General features: G+C 38.1%; 1 protein-coding gene across 3 annotated transcripts in view; it reads right to left on the reverse strand.

Annotated features, from left to right (window-relative positions):
- The window catches only part of aux (cyclin-G-associated kinase), an 87,630-nt gene extending 72,083 nt beyond the window's left edge, over positions 1-15,547 (reverse strand). For all 3 annotated transcript variants that reach the window (XM_068364760.1, XM_068364761.1, XM_068364758.1), the window contains exons 1-3: positions 15,322-15,547; positions 928-989; positions 4-178 (exon numbers count right to left, since the gene is read on the reverse strand). In XM_068364760.1, the coding sequence (XP_068220861.1) occupies positions 4-178; positions 928-989; positions 15,322-15,451 (367 nt within the window). In that variant the 5' untranslated portion in view covers positions 15,452-15,547. The remainder of the gene's footprint in view (positions 1-3; positions 179-927; positions 990-15,321) is intronic.
- Between the last annotated feature and the right edge of the window lie 7,362 nt (positions 15,548-22,909).

The following is a 22,909-nucleotide window of genomic DNA, read 5'->3' on the forward strand; positions in this document are numbered from 1 at the left end:
AACCTGTGCATAATTCACTGAGGAGTAGGAACTCATGCCGATTTTCTTGACTTTTAGTCTTGTCAATAACAGACGCTGCGATAAAGTCGACTATGTAAGGATGACCCGACAACTGCTTGGAGATTGTAATTTCTTGACGAATCGCATCGCAGGCCGCTTGATCGGTTCCCAGAAGCCGCTATAGAGGAAAAATGGAAGTCTCAATCTCGGCATGACTTTACTTCAAAAACATATTCTTTGAATAATTAAGATTGTAAACTAACAGTGAAACATGCCTTACATGAAACACACTATATATAATTAAGATTAAAAGTTTTCCTCAACTACAGTACGTAATAGTTTTCCCACATTTCTTTACTTACATAATGCTTACATTCACCTGCAGTAATTTTTGTGTCGTTTTATCTGAATTGTTTGAGCTGTTCAAAACATCTAAATGAACTGAATTCTGAGAAAATCTTTTAAAATCCCCATCCTAATACATTACTCCAACAAATTTCAACAGTACAGTACTAATTCTATGATTCCAAATACTTTATATAAACCTGTACTAAACAAGAGGCCTTTATAGCATTTCTAAAAAAAAAAAAAAAAATTACAAATAGAAAAAAGTTTAATAAATTGGAAAGAATGAAAAATCAAGAACACAAAATGGTTCACAGACTTCTTAAAACTTAGCTTAAAATGCATTTGACACCCAGATTGAGATCTTGACTACAGATGGCAAAGCATATTTATTACCAAAGATTTAAGAATTAACTATCAGATTACTAGCTGTGAGACAATATAAGGCAGTTTACCTAACATTCTTTGATAATCACTCGCCATATTCAAATACCGTATCATATATGCTTAGCATTTTGATCCTAGAAATATACAACATCAAAGCATTCCTTGTATATATGGTATACTGTACAATACACATACCTTTAAGGCATACGTTCGACCATTACTCACGTCCTGGGCAACATAGACGAAAGCAAATCCACCTGAAATAAAAAAAAAATCTTTAGTTACATATTAACCCTTTTACCCCCAGGCTATTTGGAAATTTCCAACCCTTAACCCCCAGGGGGTTATTTTTTTCCCAGCGCATTTTGCAGCATATCTTTTTTAAATTGCTCTAACAGCCCTAATTTTGGTCATAGAGAGGTCAGGTTGGTCTCATTCTCTTGGAAAATGCCTGAATTTTCTCAAAAAATTATCAAAAATATAAAAAAAATTTATAGCATTTTTTTTGCAAGGACGTACCGGTACGTCCATGGGGGTAAAGGGATGGCTTTTGTGAAACGTACCAGTACGTCCTTTGGGGGTAAAAGGGTTAACAAGAGAAAAAAAACTGTAAAATATATCTAAAATTGGTAACCATCAACAAGATTTACTTTTACTACAATAAAACTAGAGTTCTCTTGCTTGAGGGTACATTCGAGCACACTATTCTATCTTATTTCTCTTCCTCTTGTTATTTTGAAGTTTTTATAGTTTATACATGAAAGATTTATTTTAATGTTGTTAAGTTTATTTCCCGAATTCTTTCCCTCACTGGGCTATTTTCCCTTGGGCTTACAGCATCATGCTTTTCCAACTAGGGTTGTAGCCTAGCAAGTAATAATAATAATAATAATAATAATAATAATAATAATAATAATAATAATAATAATAATAATAACAACAACAATAATTCATCTAAAACTTACATACTACTTCCTATCCCCTCTTCCGAGAGTTAAAAAATCGATATCTATGGTTAGCCAAGTAACGTATAATACTAAAAATAAGGTGAAGATAAGATCTAAACTTACATACCCAAAGACAATGAAGAGGAAATACTCTTCTAAAAGTAGCCCAGTAGCTATAGAACCCAAATTAATCTAGTGATATAAGTACATATTGCTCATGAAAGATGCATTCTAGGCAAGGTTAGTTTATGATGTACAGTAGGCCCTATGAATGAAATTCGGTCATTTTCATTTTGAAAGCCTAAGATCAGAAAAAACAAAGACTTCCTATTATTTAAGTAACAGATGCATTCTATGTGCTAAGTAAGCTAGGAAAGGAAAAAAAAACAGCCCCAAGTTATATGGGACACTGCATCCTAGATTAGGTTAGGTTTTATGTATCCTTTCTTCTTGTCACATACAGGTATATAAATATTTTCTAAATGTAGTTATTACTCTTACCACTAGATGGCATCACTGTCTATCAGAAAGTTTACATTCCTGTTTTTCATTTCCAGTTTTTATTGTTTGTTTATTTTCTGAGCAAAATATTTAGTATCCAAGAAACCATATTGAGGGAAGGGTTTACCTTTCAAGTAGTGGTGTATGTTATACAGAAATTACTCTAAAGATTAAAAGACATTTACTTAATTGTGCTCAATAAATGTTGTGACTGTGGCATCTCCTAGCAGAAAAGTACATATTGTAAGTATTACCCTATTGTCAAGTTGTTAAATGCATATTATTAATATACATAAAATTTGCTTATTTCCCATATACAATATTTATAGCTAGTGGAGAGTATTCTCATAAAGTCCTTATTTAGAATCTGGTTTTCCACACCATTGACCATGCATGACACTTTTCTAATGACAATACTGTAGTAACAATACAGTACATTTGAGGCATATAGTTCTATCATTTTTCTCACATATTTGAGTTTTTCCAATAGTTCTTACTGCAAATTACTTGTTCATTAATTTTCCAACACAAAAACCCTTACTGTGGTTCGTATGACTATTTGAGGTAGCTAATAAATGTTAGCAGATTTTCTCATAATGATGTTAAAAAAAAAATTGAGACCTTAAAACTCGGTAACATTTTTTATCCATATCTATCATGAAAAAAAATATTTTATTACTAAAGTAAGAAATTTCTTAGTCTTGACTCAATCTTCACAAATCTAAAACAGCATGGTTACACTAATAATAGGCTTTCATGACCGATTGGGTTTTTGTGTATTACAGTTCCCCGTTAAATGTCCGGTAATTTTTTCTCAATTTGGAGATACTGTACCTGAAATTCATATTTCTATAAACCTCGCCTCACGTTCATATTGTTTCTGTCACGAAGCTTTTGTCTTATATCGATATTTACCCCTTAAATAAAAATTTCACATTTTCTTCCATACCAACACAATTAGGTCTCTAGTACAGTATTGAGATACTGTAGCTAGTGAAAGGCAATAACCTTGCGTATTCCATAGATTCTTTCTCTTTGTTTTCTCGTCAACTTGCTTAATAAGTCAACACTCTGTTTACCTCTCTCCAGATTGCGAAAGAGTTATAGAAGTGTTATTTAGGTTATCAGTGATTTTAAAGGATGTTTGATCCTGGATTAGTTAGTAAAGTACAGTACTGTAATTCCTTGGTAGATTATTCAAGGGAGGTATTTCTGGGTGATAAAGATCATGTGTGAGGGGCAATATTGTGATTTAGAAAATTGTTGAGTAAAGCGTAGGCCTTACTGTTCCTCTTATGGTAAAGTATGTTACTGACCATATTAAAAGTTCCAAACGTAAAAGGAAATTAACATTTAGTTCAGGGAAAATCTCAACCCCTACCTAATTAGGCCTAGACTGTGTTAACCCTTTTACCCCCAGGCTCTTTGTAATTAGGCCTAGACTGTGTTAACCCTTTTACCCCCAGGCTCTTTGGAAATTTCCTACCCTTAACCCCCAGGGGGTTATTTTTTTCCCAGCACACTTTGCAGTATATATTTTTTTTAAATTGCTCTAACAGCCTTAATTTTTGTCATAGAGAGGTCAGGTTGGTCTCATTCTCTTGGAAAATGCCTGAATTTTTTCAAAAAATTATCAAAAATATGAAAAAAAAAATTTGTATAGCATTTTTTGCAAGGACGTACCAGTACGTCCATGGGGGTAAAGGGATGGGTTTTTTGAAATGTACCAGTACGTCCTTTGGGGTAAAAGGGTTAATGAAATTTGTCCATATGGCCAAGCACTGGTAAGGGCATACAGCGCCGAGATGCGACTGAAGGAAAACCCCACGATTGAATTGCAAAATTGGAGTAAAGAGGTTGAGCAGTAAAATAGATGGAAGGAAGTATGAATTAGAAGTAAACCTACGACACTGAATATCAATTAAATTACAGGGATGAGGCCTAACCTAACCTAGGGTACAAGGTCCTTGCATGTTCAGAGGGCTTGGCCCTTCTGAATCCCCTTCCTAACCATACATACCACCAATTAAGTCAAATTACAGCATTGTATTCTAGCATATCAGGCCATTACTTGGCATAAAACATAATTTAATAGTTGACCTCAGAGTCGAAACATGAGGTACAACTGCCCAAGCTTTAATGCACAGCACAGCATCTAATGTTAACCCTTTTATCCCCAAAGGACGTACTGGTACGTTTCACAAAAGCCATCCCTTTACCCCCCTGGATGTACAGGTACGTCCTTGCAAAAAAATGCTTTTTCATATTTTTGATAATTTTTTGAGAAAATTAAGGCATTTTCCAAGAGAATGAGACCAACCGGACCTCTCTATGACAAAAATTAAGGCTATTAGAGCAATTTAAAAAAAATATACTCCAAAATGTGCTGGGAAAAAAATAACTCCTTGGGGGTTAATGGTTGGAAATTTCCAAAGAGCCTGGGGGTAAAAGGGTTAAGTACAGTATTAAAAAAGTGCAAATCTAAACAGTAGTGTACTGTAAAAACAAAATGACATGTAATTTATTTCATTTTCTTCTAGGAAGATGCTCAAATATTTAACAGAGGACAAACTTAGACTGTTTCTGCCACAAATCAAATGTCACAGAAATTTAAGTAGCGAAAAAAATTAAATTCTGAAGTGAAATTTATCATCTTGACCCTTGCCTACTGTATCTCTCTCAAAGCCTGGTTTTATATCATCGTATACATTATCTCTAAAACTAAAAATTTTCCGTTTTCTTTCCTTTCGATAGGCCTCAAGTACAGTACCGAGATTATCTGGCAGTTAACGACAATAGCTTAGGTTTGGGTATACCGCAACTCCTTTCTTTTCAATTTGCTTTTCAACCTTCCATTAGTTAGTATTGATTTGTAACTCCCACAAGATTGTTATCCTTTTGTAATTTAGGTTGTCTGCGATAACGAGATGTCTTATTCTGAATTTGTTATTAATTCCCGTGAAATTTCTTTAAGGGAGTTATTGATATGTGATACTCATTCTCTTTGTGTCATGAATTGGATAGTTGTGATTTTGTAAATCGTGTAGAATGTGATCACTTACTGTTCTTACTGATGGAGAGCTACGTTCAGATGGTACCCAACCATGTTAAGATTCAGAATAACGGCATAAAACTAGGCAAATTAACATGGTTAATAATGACATTATCTACAGGAGTACTTCATATAACCTTTACACCTAACACAAGATTGACCTGTAGACCTGTAGGAAAGTTTTTGCTCTATGCAAAGCGCACGCATTGAGTATACAATGGATTTACAGTAAATTGAAAATGATGGTGCAAAAACGACTCCAAATCAAAAATTGAAATCCCATTCATAGTAGGAGAAAACATAAATAACCATAAGCACAATGGGAACTGCAACTGTATGACCACACAAATGAAAACAAAGTTTTTAAGGAATTGATAGATTTATTTCAATTCCTCTCATATGTCAAAATACGTTTGTTTTATAATATTTCATGCAGTTTTTCTGTAGGATTACTGTAATAAAAAGAATATCAAATGTACATAAATATCGCCATTGGTATTAATTACTTTTCTTACCATAACGACGGCTTTCAGAGCCGAATTATTTTCCATGGCATATTTGCATACTTTTAGCAAATTTGAAATGATTTTTTCCTTAGATAAGTCTTTGAGCTACGGTAAAATTTTATATCTCCCAAATATCTGCTAAAAAATGCAAATCCACATTCTTAAACTAAAATGAGTTTTCAGGAAAAGCATTGAAATTGTGTGAAATAGTAGAGTGGTAATTACAGTACAGTATTAAGATACATTCTAATCTACCGCATCTCTTCTTAACCGGCCAACCTTGGAATGGGATGGTGAGATTACCCCTTTCACATTTAGCCAATTTCTTCTGTGGTTAAAGTGATCTAAGTCCCACGCTATTTTTATGATTTTAATCTGTATAAAAATAATCACATCTATCAAAAAAAGGTTGGTTTTTTAAGATTCTGAGTTTACTTCAACATCACAATTCAACTAAGTCATCAAAATTCGACCAAGCAACACAACTCGACAAGGGAATTAATGACAGTATTGACCAAATTAATTGCCAGAAGCTTCCAAAATGTAGAGATTCCCCCATTCATCGTGACTACCAAACGTCAAATCCTCACATTCTCCCCAAACTTAACCTACGTATAGGACATAATGACATGACAGTAGTTTTGTGGACAGACGCCAATGAAATGCAGAGAAAATATGGCTTTCAAAAGAATTTTCTGTGCCAAAGCCATCTATATTCAGCACTGTTTTTTAATTGTAATGAAATCAATTATATAGTATATCCTAACCTAACCTGGCTTAGAAAGCTGTGCCCTTACCTAAAGGGAGGAAATTACACACCCAAAGCAACCTCTTTAATTCACATCGCAGCCTTTCAAAATGTTATTTTCATTAGTAAAATAAATTTTTGAATATACTTACCCGATAATCATGTAGCTGTCAACTCTGTTGCCGACAGAAATCTACGGTCGGGATACGCCAGCAATCGCTATACAGGTGGGGGTGAACACAACAGCGCCATCTGTGGTCAGGTACTCCAGTACTTCTTGTCAACACCACCTCAATTTTTTCCTCGGTCCACTGGTTCTCTATGGGGAGGAAGGGTGGGTCAATTAAATCATGATTATCGGGTAAGTATATTCAAAAATTTATTTTACTAATGAAAATAACATTTTTCAATATTAATCTTACCCGATAATCATGTAGCTGATTCACACCCAGGGTGGTGGGTGGAGACCAGCATACATGTTAACAAAGAAGCTAAGTATCCCGTATTTTATTTTATTAGTTATTCAAAAATAACATAAAATAAATAAGTACCTGGTAAGGAAGACGACTTGAACCATTACTCTGCCTTTATTAAGTACGTCTTCCTTACTGAGCGTAGCGGTCCTCTTAGGATGCTGAACGACTCTTAGGTGCTGAAGTATAAAGGGCTGCAACCCATACTAAAGGACCTCATCACAACCTTTAACCTCGGCGCTTCTCAAGAAAGAATTGACCACCCGCCAAATCAACAAGGATGTGGAAGGCTTCTTAGCCGACCGTACAACCCATAAAAAGTATTCAAGAGAAAGGTTAAAAGGGTTATGGGATTATGAGAATGTAGTGGCTGAGCCCCCGCCTACTACTGCATTCGTTGCTACGAATGGTCCCAGGGTGTAGCAGTTCTCGTAAAGAGACTGGACATCTTGAGATAGAATGATGCGAACACTGACTTGCTTCTCCAATAGGTTGCATCCATAACACTGAAGTAGCCACAGCTCTCACTTCATGTGTCCTTACCTTCAGCAAAGCAAGGTCTTCTTCCTTCAGATGAGAATGTGCTTCCCTAATCAGGAGCCTGAATAGGTAAGAAACTGAGTTCTTAGACCTTGGAAGAGAGGCTTCTTGATATCACACCATAAGGCTTCTGATTGTCCTCGTAAAGGTTATGACCTTTTAGATAGTACCTAAGAGCTCTAACTGGGCAAAGTACTCTCTCCAGTTCGTCCCCCACCAAGTTGGACAGGCTTGGGATCTCGAACGACTTAGGCCAAGGACGTGAAGGAAGCTCGTTTAGCAAAAAACCGAGCTGCAAGGAACATGTAGCCGTTTCAGATGTGAAAACTATGTTCCTGCTGAAGGCGTGGATCTCACTTACTCTTTTAGCTGTTGTCAAGCACACGAGGAAAAGAGTTTTTAAAGTGAGGTCCTTAAAAGAGGCTGATTGGAGAGGTTCAAATCTTGATGACATAAGGAACCTTAGGACCACGTCTAGATTCCAGCCTGGAGTGGACAACCGACGTTCCTTTGAGGTCTCAAAAGATCTAAGGAGGTCCTGTAGATCTTTGTTGGTGGAAAGATCCAAGCCTCTGTGGCGGAAAACCGCTGCCAACATACTTCTGTAACCCTTAATCGTAGGAGCTGAAAGGGATCTTACGTTCCTTAGATGTAACAGGAAGTCAGCAATCTGGGTCACAGTGGTACTGGTTGAGGAAACTGCATTGGCCTTGTACCAGCTTCGGAAGACTTCCCCTTTAGACTGATAGACTCTGAGAGTGGATGTCCTCCTTGCTCTGGCAATCGCTCTGGCTGCCTCCTTCGAAAAGCCCCTAGCTCTTGAGAGTCTTTCGAAAGTCTGAAGGCAGTCAGACGAAGAGCGTGGAGGTTTGGGTGTACCTTCTTTACGTGAGGTAGACGTAGAAGGTCCACTCCTAGAGGAAGAGTCCTGGGAATGTCGACCAGCCATTGCAGTACCTCTATGAACCATTCTCTCGCGGGCCAGAGCGGAGCCAACCAACGTCAGCTGTGTCCCTTTGCGAGAGGCGAACTTCTGAAGTACCCTGTTGACAATCTTGAACGGCGGGAATGCATACAGGTCGAGATGGGACCAATCCAGCAGAAAAGCATCCACGTGAACTGCTGCTGGGTCTGGAATCGGAGAACAATACAACGGGAGCCTCTAGGTTATCGAGGTAGCGAACAGATCTATGGTTGGCTGACTCCACAGGGCCCAAAGTCTGCTGCAAACATTCTTGTGAAGGGTCCACTCTGTGGGGATGACCTGACCCTTCCGGCTAAGGCGATCTGCCATGACATTCATATCGCCCTGAATGAACCTCGTTACCAGCGTGAGCTTTCGATCTTTTGACCAGATGAGGAGGTCCCTTGCGATCTAGAACAACTTCCACGAATGAGTCCCTCCCTGCTTGGAGATGTAAGCCAAGGCTGTGGTGTTGTCAGAGTCCACCTCCACCACCTTGATAAGCTGGAGGGACTTGAAGTTTATCAAGGCCAGATGAACCGCCAACAGCTCCTTGCAATAGATGTGAAGTGTCCTTAGCTCCTGATTCCATGTTCCCGAGCATTCCTGTCCGTCCAAAGTCGCACCCCAGCCCGTGTCTGATGCGTCAGAGAAGAGACGGCGGTCGGGTTTCTGAACAGCCAAAGGTAGACTTCCTTGAGAAGAAAGCTGTTCTTTCACCACGTGAGAGTAGACCTCCTCTCTTCGGAAACAGGAACTGAGACCGTCTCTAGCGTCATGTCCTTTATCCAGTGAGCCGCTAGATGATACTGAAGGGGGAGGAGGTAGCGTCTCCCTAACTCGATGAACAGGGCCAGCGATGAAAGTGTCCCTGTTAGACTCATCCACTACCTGACTGAGCATCGGTTCCTTCTCAGCATGCTCTGGATGCATTCTAGGGCTTAGTAGATCCTTGGGGCCGACGGAAAAGCCCGAAAAGCTCGACTCTGAAGATCCATACCCAGGTAGACAATGGTCTGGGATGGGACGAGCTGGGACTCCTCAAAATTGACCAGGAGGCCCAGTTCCTTGGTCAGATCCATAGTCCATCTGAGAATCTCCAGACAGGGACGACTTGTGTGAGCTCTTAAAAGCTAGTCGTCTGACGGAGCCGGACACAAGATCATGGTACTGCTGCACAGTCTGTGAACTGTCAACCATGGGGAAGCGAGGAAGTACAGCGACAACCCGAAGCTGTCTAGACTGTCTGGGTCGTACAGACAACTCCTTATCGGGTTGCTGAGGTTGCCGCACTGCGTCACAACAAGTCACTTCTGCTGGTTGTTGAACGTCTTCCCAGTGACACACTGACTCCGTAAACAAAAAAAAATCCTCTAAAAAGGACTAAGCTTGGACTGCATGTCTTGCAACAAAGCTCAAGGTCTATGGGAGCAGGTGTGGTAACAGACGGGGTTAGCGACTGAAGTGGAACCATTACCCTCCCTGGAAGCATGTTATGCTTAAATAAAAGTCCATAGGGGGCTAAGCAGCTAAAGGCTCCTCTCCAAATGACAGAGTCCTCAAGGGAATATCAGAAGGAGGGAGAATAGCACTTTCTCATCTACAGGAACCATATCCGAGAAAAGCTAAGTTCTCTCAGTGAGGGTTTCACTGGTGCAAAAGCAGCAGACTAGAAGGCAACGTTATGAAACTGCTTGACAGTCTAGTGAGTTGGCAACAACCAAAGATGTGTGACTGAGGAGCATGCGGTAAGGTATGCAGAGCATGCTGTATGCAGAGCATGCTGTATGTAGAGCATGCTGTAAGGTAAGCAGAGCATGTTGCATGGCGTGCGGCTTATGCTGCATGGGATGAGGCTCATGCTGCATGGGATGAGGCTCATGCTGCATGGCATGAGGCTCATGCTGCATGGGATGAGGCTCATGCTGCAAGGGATGAGGCTCATGCCGCATGCGTTGAGGAGGATGCCGCATAGTATGAGGCTCCTGCCTCATGGGTTGAGGCGGTTGCCGCAAAGCATGAGGCTCCTGCCTCATGGTTTGAGGAGGATGCCGCATAGCATGAGGCTCCTCATAGCATGAGACTCCTGCCTCATGGGTTGAGGAGGATGCCGCATAGCATGAGGCTCCTGCCTCATGGGTTGAGGAGGATGCCGCATAGTATGAGGCTCCTGCCTCATGGGTAGAGGAGGTTGCCGCATAGCATGAGGCTCCTGCCTCATGGGTTGAGGAGGATGCCGCATAGCATGAGGCTCCTCATAGCAAGAGGTCCCTGCCTCATGGGTTGAGGAGGATGCCGCATAGCATGAGGCTCCTCATAGCATGAGGCTCCTGCCTCATGGGTTGAGGAGGATGCCGCATAGCATGAGGCTCCTGCCTCATGGTTTGAGGAGGAAGCCGCATAGCATGAGGCTCCTCATAGCATGAGGCTCCTGCCTCATGGTTAGAGGAGGTTGTCGCATAGCATGAGGTTCCTGCCTCAAGAGTTGCGTCTGCCTCAAGGGTTGAGGAGGTAGCTGCGCAGAGAGAGGCTCTTGCCTCAAGAGTTGAGGCTCTTGCCTCAAGAGTTGAGGTTCTTGCCTCAAGAGTTGAGGCTCTTGCCTCAAGAGTTGAGGTTCTTGCCTCAAGAGTTGAGGTTCTTGCCTCAAGAGTTGAGGCTCTTGCCTCAAGAGTTGAGGCTCTTGCCTCAAGAGTTGAGGCTCTTGCCTCAAGAGTTGAGGCTCTTGCCTCAAGAGTTGAGGTTCTTGCCTCAAGAGTTGAGGCTCTTGCCTCAAGAGTTGAGGAGGTTGCTGCAAAGCATGAGGCTCCTGCCTCAAGGGTTGAGGAGGTTGCCGCATAGCAAGAGGCTCCTGCCTCAAGGAAAGTGGAGGTTGCTGCATAGCGCTGGTACCTGGCAACTCCCAATGCGGCAGCTCACGCATGGAGGCAGGAGGAGCCTCAACATCATACGTCTGGCAGGGTGGACTGCGCAGAGGTGGAGGAGCGCTCGCAGGAGGAGGTGTGCTAACCTTCTCTGCCTGAAACTCCTGCATCAACACCGCAAGCTGAGACTGCATTGTCTGCAGCATAGACCACTAGAGTCTAAGAAAGACAACAACAAACGGAGCTACTGTCCGTTGAGACTGAGGGTCTAAAACAGCTGGTGCGGCAACAGACGGTGTTACTGCCTGTTGCGGTACCACCTTGCCTCTCTGGGAGGTGTGCAGTTGTCGTACTGCAGCAAGTCCGAACTGACCCAGTGCTAATGGCTCCACCTAGGAGTTTGACTTGCGCGGAAGGGACCGACTTGCACTTAAAAGCTGCAAGATTTGGTCCATGGTTTCTGCGAGAAACCTCTTCCGCAGACGAGGAATAAATGGGCTCTCTCGTCTTTGTGTGGGTGGGGTGATCACGTAGGCTACGTGAGTTGGTTACACCCGAAACCACGGAGGGAAACGTCTGTTCGTCGATTAAGGCCTGATGAACCCATAAGTCCTTCGACGTTACTTCTCCCCTGGGCTTGGGAGCTTGTAAGAGGTCCCAGACTAGGCGAACAACTGGCACGAACAGACGAACCCTCGAACGCAACACTGTAACACTTTGCGCTTATCACTTTATCACTTTTGATTTTCTGTTTGCACTTATTTCACTGAACTCGAAACTTTAAGTGGTTTGTACCTGAAACACGCAATTCTATCCTTCATTAAAAGTTAGTAATTGCGAAAACAGTATTACAATGTAACAGAAAAACATAATGAAAGAAAAATAATTCAGTGGCTGGAAAAGAGACTAAACACTAGATCAAATAAACTACGTTTAAAATCTCTCACCGCATAAAGCCTGGGAACAAGAATAAAACTCTAGAAACGTTTACCTTCTTCCCCTAAAGAGACTAGGGAGAAGAGCAAAAACGATAACAACGTTACCCGCTTGAACGAAACGTTTATCCTCCTCTCTCTCCCTCCGTCTCTATCTCTCTCTCTCTCTCTCTTGACTTAGAACCTGAGAGATGAGCCCAATATATATATCGTTAAAACATATTATTGTTAAAGGAAAAAAACTGAAAGATTTCCCAAATAAAAAGTTCCTTTATTAGAATTAAAACCATTTAAGCTAAGAAAGAATGAACAAAACGCTAGAATCGGTTTACTCTTACTGCAACGTGACACCGTGAATACTCTCTCTCTCTCGTAACGATAGAGCGCAAGTTGAACGTTCTGAACGTCAACAACTGCAGAGACAAAACAAAACGTTAGTTCAACTTTGAAAACAGTACGAGACTATCAAAGAAATTCTTTCAAAAACATTAAAATAGCATAATATGTTAACAGGTAAAAACGAAATGACGGGCTCAATGTTAATTAACTTCGGTTCCAAGAAAAGACCGCCTACTATTAGGAAAGGTCGAATATAAACAAATATAAAAATGAATTTAATAAGTTTATAATAAAAGGAAGTTAATCGAAGAGGCCTATAAAAGGCGGAGAGATATAAAATAAATCTATAACTTTTGTTAAGCAAAATTAAGAAAGAGAGTCTATACTCTCTTCGACACCAACACTTCCGTCTAAGGGAAGGGTCGGCCATTTAAAAGTGAAAGAGTTCATACTCTCTTCGTCACCAAAATTAAATAAAAAATTAAATCAAATTAATTCCAAAAACTTGCCAAGCTAATGATAAAGCTTCCTGAATAGCGAAGGCTAAACTCTAGAGCAAATACATCACCAAATCGTGAGCAATAACTCCAGAATCAACAGCGTATCCATGTAGGTCTAGCCGGAGGCACGACAGAGGAAAAATTGAGGTGGTGTTGACAAGAAGTACTGGAGTACCTGACCACAGATGGCGCTGTTGTGTTCACCCCCACCTGTATAGCGATTGCTGGCGTATCCCGACCGTAGATTTCTGTCGGCAACAGAGTTGACAGCTACATGATTATCGGGTAAGATTAATATTGAAAAACACAATACACTACACCCTAAGCTATGTCCATAATTCATGGTACATATATTAGTAATAGAAATGACAGTAGCTTCACAAAAATTTTGACAGAATATTCCATTCAGGAATGATAATTTTCTGAGGTTTCAAGATACATTCAGCAGCTTTTGTCCACTACAATTTTTTGACAGGGTGGATACCCTGTTGGTAGACATGGGAGACCTGTCAGTAAGTCTGTAACATCCCGTTTCACCCATCCTCCCATGTAGTTAAATTAATGTAGGAGGATAGGTAAATACTGTATATGATACTTTAATTTTCAGCCAAATAGGAATTTGCTATGAGAAATGGACGAGAGGGGGCTATTTTGGCATGTTTCTTTGTATGACTATTGGGTACAGGGGCATAATAACTTCCCTATTTATCAATAAAAACATGAACAACACTGCCGTTGTCTAAACTCGTCGTTTACTTTTGGGAGGCTGATGACAGGTTAATGCGCATGCATTGCTTCGCGATCACTTGTGGGCACGTTTCTGCTTTTAAACCAGTAAAAAGCTGACATATATTTAAGTATATGTTCCTAGATATTGTTTTACTACAGCCATTTTTCTCCCTGATTCCCCTTCAGTTCCATCATGACTTCTTTTATTAGAAGACTCCTCCCCAGAGGGGCGTGGCATTTAATCTAATTTGGTAATTTATTGTAATGTCATCTGTTTTGGTAATTGAATATTTGTATAACACTTTACAATCACTATCTAGCTGTTGCTGTGAATCTTAAAAGATAAAAATATCAGCTAAATATTCACCAAATCATGTACCGCTTGCTGGATCAATACACGCTTGCCAAGAATGTTTAATTCTGAGCAAAGTGAGTCACAGCGGAGCAAAGACCAACTGAGGTTAGCAATATAAATTTCAGTATAGGTAATAAAACACTGCTTATTCAAATTAAATACGTAAACCATGCAACATATTTTTCAAACCAATTATTTTTCTTTTCTTTTTTTCATGGATTTCTGCCCAGTGTTATTGTTGCAACCTATTTCTATAAACCATACTTTTCAAACTGGTTCTTTTGTTTTTTATGGATTTCTGTTCATTGTTATTTGACCAACAAGTTCTCTTAAAGGTTTTCCCCCCAAATAACCCCAGTTACTCACTGGGATTCCCCACAATTGCTATCAAATAGGGGTTAGTAAAACTCATAAACGGGTGGCCTACCCAAATAATCATAGTGTTCAGAAATGGATAAAACAAGATTACCAGTTTGAAAAATACATGGTTCATGTACTTGGATATAAATTAAAGTATCATAATTACTGGATGCTGTTTTTAAGCTCATAAAACATCTTTGTACTTCTGAACGGCAGAAGGGTAAAGATATGCTACAGAACCCTAGTTTCTCAGCAAGATCCTCTACCCTTCATTTTAAGGGTAATTCCCCTGTTTCCTACATTCTTTAGTCCTACTACTTGCAATATATACACAGTTTTAAATAGCTAGTTCTAAAATATCACTAGATAACCACGTAATTAGATAGATATGGGTGTTAAGGAATGTACTTGCAGACAATAGCTGGAGTAAGAGGGATTTTAATCTGACAAGCTAACGTAAGAATAAGGACAAGTGGCCCCACAATAGGGTATACAGATTAAATAAAACACGGGAAATGCTGTTTAAATGTATAAAAATATTGTAAAAACTCTGTAAAAAGGATGACAACATATGTAAACAAACTCGAGATAAGAATGTCTGCATCATCCCAATACCTCGATAACTATCAATTTAAATGCCAGAAAAGTGGCTTATTTTATATCTTAATCGCATAAGGAATGTATAGTTAATACTGGCGAGTAAATGAACATTTACATATCACTAAAATTCAATGAAAATTCATCGAAAATCCCCGAAAAACTTTCTAAAAAAATATTACCCTCAGCTATGACTCGCTTTATCTTCAGCTTGATTCCATTCACTTCGACTTCTTGGCCGACGAAATTGTTATCCGTGGTCGTTCCATTGGCTCCTAAATAGCCGAATGCACTTTTGAAGAGATCGGCCATGTCTTATTTGAAATTGCTGGAGTCCTACATGACACTTGCTAAACAGCTGAGCATAACAATAAATGACGTGACCTCTATCATCTCTATAGGATAACCTTGTGTGTGTAAACTCGACTTCATAGATCCCCAACTCCGTTTCGTTTACTTTCAGATAAGCAGAGGTGGTATATAATTCATAGATCGCGGAATTGTTTTATATTTTTTGTGGCATGTATCATCACATTTTCTAGGGGTGTAAATAAGATTCACTTTTTGTTCATGAAATGTTTATTATCACTTGGAAGGCATCACATGACAATGATAATATCTGCAATGAAAGATAGCATGATGAGAAATAAAATGGCATTTGCATCGGCAGTCAAAATAAATTCAATATGAAATTACACTGACACCTAATAGCATATATGGGTCAGTTAGTAAATTCACAGTATACACAGCTAGCTAATGCACCATGATGTAAAATCCTAGCAGGAAGCTAGTGGATTAATAGATCTGAAAACATAGTTTAAAAATACTTAACTATGTTCCTTGACTATTATTACGTAAACCACGGATTAGTTTTATTTTTGGGTCATCATTTGGTTCATCAAATGGAGACTTTTCGTGTTTTCAGATTTCTTTTATTTTTCTATTAATTTTATCACTAGCGTTCAGGTTCAAGTTCTGGGGTGAGTCATCGTAGCTATTGCAACGGCGCCTCCAAAGTTTATCTTCTTATACTGTTTTGTCTTTTCCTCCACATCAGGTTTAATACTTCTTTTTTCTAGATTTGTTTCACTAAATACAAAATAATCCTACTATTTTCTTTAGGTCTTCCTCGTATGTTTTTTGTGGCTCGTTTCGTTTACTTTCTGACAAGCAGAGGTGGTATGTAATTTATAGGTCGAGGATTAGTTTTATTTTTTTGTGGCCTCGTATGTGTCATCACATTTTATAAGGGTGAATGTGTTGCAAAATCCCAACAGGAAGCTGGTGGAATAATAAAACATATTCTTAAGGGTAATTAGGATGCAAAATCCTTGCAGGAAGCAGGTGGAATACTAAATTTTAAATTTTCAGGGTAAATATGCTGCAAAATCCTAGCAGGAAGCTGGTGGAATAATAAGTCTTGGCAAAATCCTAGCAGGAAACTTGTAGAATAATAAATCTGATTTTTAAGGGTGAATGTGTTGCAAAATCCTAGCAGGAAGCTGATGGATTAATAAATCTGAAAACATAGTTTGAAGATACTACAATAGGCTTCTCAATTATTAATATCTAAGCCACGGGCTAGTTTTATTTTTGAGTCATCATTTGGTTCATCAAATGGACACTTTTCGTGTTTTAAGAGTTTTTATATTTTAGTCATTTTATCTCTTAGTGTCATAACAGCGTTCTGATAAATATGGCTTACAAAATAGGATTAAATTTACCATGTTTAATGTATGGCAGCTTTTCTCAGTCTTCATTTTGGTTCGTCTGGGGGTTTCTTTAATAATTAGTACCATAGCCAGTTTTTTCTTAATGAATAAACCTTTCATTTATATTTGAAAATCCTAGTAATAGGGCTCCTTACTTTATCAGTCTTCGTGTGGTCTATCAGGTGGGCCAGTTTGTATATTACTTTATCACTGATCCTACAGCTGTGATTTCTCAAAAATATACCTTCCATTCATTCTTAAAAATCTTAGAAATATGGCTCATTGTCAATCTTCATTTGGTCCATCGGGTGGGTTATTTTGGGCTTTTACGATTTTTTTTTTTTTTTTTTTTTTTTTAAGAATTTCGTCATTAATGTTATCTAGGTTTTTATGATTATTATATCCTATGGGGACCTTATATTTCCCCTCATTTACTCCACCAAGTAGGACTTTCTGTTTGTCGTAACTTAAAACCGTTAATGGGGTGGTCACTAGTACGAGTATCACAGTCGTGCACCCTCTTATCATAGATATGACTTTAACTTTAAAATCTCGATGTTTTCACACCTCGAGATAGTAAAGTTTATTGAGTAATCTGAGTGGTAAAGTTTATTGAGTAATCTGAGTGGCGTCAATAATGGAGTCTTATCTTAATATAACAGCTTCACAGGTGGCTTAAAGTAACCCATACACACAATTTAAGTTAAATTCAAAGTAAACTATGACTTGGTAAGAAGACTTTAAAGTACTTCCATAAATTTTAAGTGCTGCGTAAGACAAAACACCTTTTACATGTAAGCGAACATGTTTAATAGATGGCCCATGGAACTTTCTTAAAATGGAATGACAGAATCAAACTTTATAATTGTATCTAAAATCTAAAGTGCCTTTGATGCTAATTTCCAATTTTTCTTTGCAGTATTCTTATTAATAGGCCTACCCACACTATTTGTTTTTCACATACAGTAATTAAGCAGACATATTTGAGTAGTTATATAGCGGTAACGTGTTCACCTTGTATTCTCACGGCAGCAGATCGATCCCACCCTGGGACTGTGAGTTTAAGCTGTTTACTAGGAAGGCAACTGCTGTTCCGGGGCACCACAGTGGGGGCTTGGGCTTGCCCGGCTGACGTTCTGGTGAGCAACTATTCTTATGAAACTAGAACTAAAATCGGACACATTTACCTTTAATTATAAAAATGTATACTATCATGACACTTCGAAAATAAGACTTGAATTTCTCTCTGAAAGGTTTTATATCATCATTTGTTTTTATATTAAGTTGGAGTTTATTACACAATTAAGATTCGTGTAAATGTCACCTAGACTTTATGGCTTAGTTTTTCCCATCACCATAAATTCAGTTTTATTGTAATTTATTTTCACTCGTTTACATGTCACCTATTCTGTAATACTGGTTTAACAGGACATTATTTTACTTCCCAGTTGTGTCCTTGATGTTATTAATCATCATCTCCTACGCCTATTTACGCAAAGGGACTCTGTTAGATTTCGCCAGTCGTCTCTTATCTTGAGTTTTTAAGTTAGTACTTCTCCATTCATCATCTCCTAATTCACACTTCATAGTCCTCAGCCAAGTAGGCCTGGATCTTCCAACTCTTCTAGTGCCTTGTGGAGCCCAGTTGAAAGTTTGGTGAACTAATGGATAAGGGAAATTGTGTTATCCGCAAATAGCTTGAAGTTTATTTCATATCTCTGTAGTGTGGATGCAAAACAAGATAGGACCCAGTACACTTCCTTGGGGCATCCCTCACCTTAATGCTTCATGAGATGAATAAGTTCTAATTCATACTCAGTAATTTCTATTGCTCAAGTAGTCTCTCAAATACTCAAAAGCTTCATCTTCTGCCTTTTCATAAATTTTTCCTGATTGCTGTACCGTAATTTTAATCAGAAATTCTCCGTAGAAATATATTGTTTTCAGCCTTATCTCAGTAATACAGGCGACCGTAATTTTTACCCTACTTTGTAATTATCTTTAACGGGTTGGAGACTGTAATATCACTCTTAGTTCTTCAATCCATCGTCTTCTTTTGCTTCCCCTTCTACCCTTTACCCAATGAATTCTTGAAATCAACTATTGAGAATGTATAATCAAATTTTAAATCAAAACATATAGATATTTTGCTTGTTTTTTTTAAATCAGGAGTAAATAAAAAAAATAAAAGACGATTTGTAATATATCTGTGATAAAACATTTTACCTCTTTCCTTCTTTTTACTTATTCAACTAGAAGAGTAATAACATTAGAATAAATATCTCCTATGTAAGCTATAAAAACTTTAACAAAACAAAAGGAAGAGAAATGAGATAGAATAGTGTGCCCGAGTGTACCCTCAAACAAGAGATCTCTAACCCAAGATAGTGGAAGACCATGGTACAGAGGCTATGGCACTACCGAAGACAAAAGTGATGATTTAACAATAGACGAGCAATATGGGCTGGGAAATGTCGAATGCTTTTGAACGAACATGATAAAATGACTGTGAAGGTCCTGTAGAGAGTAAAGTTCCTCTGCTGTATAGGACCAGAACAAAACAGCCCTTAAAGTAAAGTAAAAAGGATCCTTCGGTCTACGTTCCTGACATAAATAGGGACATATCAGTTCTCGGGTACAATATCTTGTTTGTACCCGAATTCCTGGTAATTGAAATCTTTTAATGACTCATCTATGCGGCAATGATTTCTCATTTCGTTTCATGTTCCTCTTTGTCTATGGTGAGAATTTAAGAATAGGTTTTCACATTTTAGTATAGAAATCTGAGTAATTTCTTATGAAGTTATGATAGGCAAGGATTTTTTTTATTGTATTTGATATCATCATAATCATTATCATCATCATCATCATCATCATTTTCACCATTATTATAATTGTATTTAGTAAACTTGCAACTATCATACTATTGTCATGTAAAGTGAGGTTTTCATTTCAGTAGACTCTTTCATCTCGAGTAATTATCATCATCATCATCATCATTATTATTATTATTATTATTATTATTATTATTATTATTATTATTACTACTACTATTATTATTATTATCTGAGCTACAACCCCAGTTGGAAAAGCAAGATGCTATAAGCACAAAGGCTCCAACTGGGAAAATAGCCCTGGGAGGAAAGGACATAATGAAATAAATAAACTACTGGAGAAGTAATGAACAATGAAAAAATACAATATTTTACGAACAGCTGTTTAATTACTTCCATGCACGGCTTCAAGGTATCTGTTTCATATAATTGTATTTCACAGGAATCTTTCCCCCCGTCTCTCTCTCTCTCTCTCTCTCTCTCTCTCTCTCTCTCTCTCTCTCTCTCTCTCTCTCTCTCTCAGCAATTTGGAGGTACTTGAAGCAGTTGATATTATCGAACTTTTGTTCATAAGATTTCATCTTATATATATATATATATATATATATATATATATATATATATATATATATATATATATATATATATATATATATATATATATTATAGCTGGGACTGTGGTGGCCTATTGGAAACGTCCCTGCCTGGCGGTCTGTTGAACGGGAGATCGAGTTCCACTTAAGCTCGATAGTTTCTTGTAGCATTTGCAATCTCATCATTGCAATTTCGCCATCCTTGTGAGCTATGGACAGAGGTTTTGAGGGAGCCTATAGGTCTATCTGCTGAGTCATCAGCAGCCATTGCGTGGCCCTCCCTAGTCCTAGCTTGGGTGGAGAGGGTTCTTGGGCATTGTCCTGCTAGCTAAAGCATTGTCACTGCCCCTCGCCTCTGGGATTCACGAGTGGCCTTTAAACCTTAGAGAAAAAGAGGCATTAGGAAGGGGAGCCCATAACACCCAGGAAGCGAGTAAGTGCACAAAAGATAAGAGCTAAAGGGCTCGATGTTTATAGCCAGTTTTGAGGAACTTTTGGAGCGCTGCATGCGAACATTCTTTTTAGGTGAATGCACACTAGACACCATGACGATTTTAAATATTTCAGCCTTCAGAGCTCTTGCAGAAGTTGCAAGGCTGCCAGTGAATAAATGAAAATGAACTGCAACTGCATAATCTGCATTGCGTACATTATCTGCATGGAAAGTATTCCATGATTTAGCAGTTTTGGTAGTGGGAATGTGCAGGGGTGATTATCTTAGTCTTTTATTTTCGTGGAAGAAGCGGTTTCATGATGAATACACACGCGCGCGCACGCACGCACGCACACACACACACACACACACACACACACACATATATATATATATATATATATATATATATATATATATATATATATATATATATATATATATATATATATAAATATATATATATATATATATATATCATCTATTAGCGTGCCTTTTTCCAATTCGTATGGGTTAACACGGTTGCCTTCTTTTGAAGGACTATATATATATATATATATATATATATATATATATATATATATATATATATATATATATATATATATATATATATATATATATATATATATCATCTATTAGCGTGCCTTTTTCCAATTCGTATGGGGTAACACGGTTGCCTTCTTTTGAAGGACTATATATATATATATATATATATATATATATATATATATATATATATATATATATATATATATATATATATATATATATATATATATATATATATACAGAGAGAGAGAGAGAGAGAGAGAGAGAGAGAGAGAGAGAGAGAGAGAGAGAGAGAGAGAGAGAGAGAGAGATTATCATTTATAATTACGTTGTTCCTCATAAAATAATTCCACGTTAGGTCTTCCAAACAAAGACGATTTCTAAGACCGTAACGATCCAAGATTTGCTTCAAGTCATTCAAGGTCAAATGCATGAACAGTGTTACCACTGGACAATGAGATTTCAATGAGACATTTCCGAGCTACATGGTTACTCTGTGTATTATGGGAGCTATAACCTTGTGGGTGTATACTTCAATAATGCTTTATGATAAGTGGAGAATGTTTTTCTCTGTCTAGAATCAACAGGTTAAATTCAATATTGATATATATTTTTAGTCGTCTGGGTGATCTTGTATTTAGATTTAATCGTAGGCCTAGCTGTGTTATACTAAAAATCGTAGGCCTAGCTGTGTTATACTAAGAATCGTAGGCCTAGCTGTGTTATACTAAGAATCGTAGGTCTAGCTGTGTTATACTAAGAATCGTAGGCCTATCTGTGTTATACTAAGAACCCTAGCTGTGTTATACTAAGAATCGTAGGCCTAGCTGTGTTATACTAAGGAATTTAATTCTCATTTTGGTTTGGAAATACTTATGTAGCCTACTCTTCTGGTAGGACACAAACCCACACTAACTAAATAGAAGTAAGTTACCGTTAACTCAACAACAAACCACAATGTAGCTGTTTCTAGTCCACCGTAGGACAAATGCCTCAGACATGTCCTTAGTCATGATTGAGGTTTGGCCTTTTTCCACTGCGGATTGAGGCTGATGGGAGACTTTAGTATAATCTCTCACAGCAAACCAATCTATTATTTGTGGCCCTGACTAGTACAGAAACTCTTTCACCAAGGTATGGTATCCAAAATCACGTCCCTTTATATCTGAACTCTATAAGTAAGCCCTCAGCATTGAATTAGGCCTATTCCTTTTTAAATTTGTACATCCAGATTTGAGTTTAATATGAAATAAAGTCTCTCTTGGGGATAAAGGAAATATGATGCGCAATGGTATGAGGTATTTTCGCAGTGCATAGAATTACATAACAGGACCATGGAAGTATTATATTACTGAAAGTTCTATCGGTCGTCGACACGACCAACATTGTGGTGGATTCTACATAACTTCACTCTTCTTTTTCATAAGTCCCATACGTAATAAAACATGGATAAGCTAATATAATTAACTAATGATATAATTAAGATCAGATAGAATGATTAGTTGAAGATAGAATTAATACAAATGTAAATTTAAATGTAGTAAAAAAAAATCTTTTTAAACATTCTCATATTGTTTTCTAGATATTATCCCCCTTCTGGCTTAGACTTTTATTCATATTTCTTTTAGTTTAGTGACGCATATGAG

Source organism: Palaemon carinicauda, chromosome 41 (assembly GCF_036898095.1).
Source record: "Palaemon carinicauda isolate YSFRI2023 chromosome 41, ASM3689809v2, whole genome shotgun sequence".
Classification (NCBI taxonomy): Eukaryota; Metazoa; Arthropoda; class Malacostraca; order Decapoda; family Palaemonidae; genus Palaemon; species Palaemon carinicauda.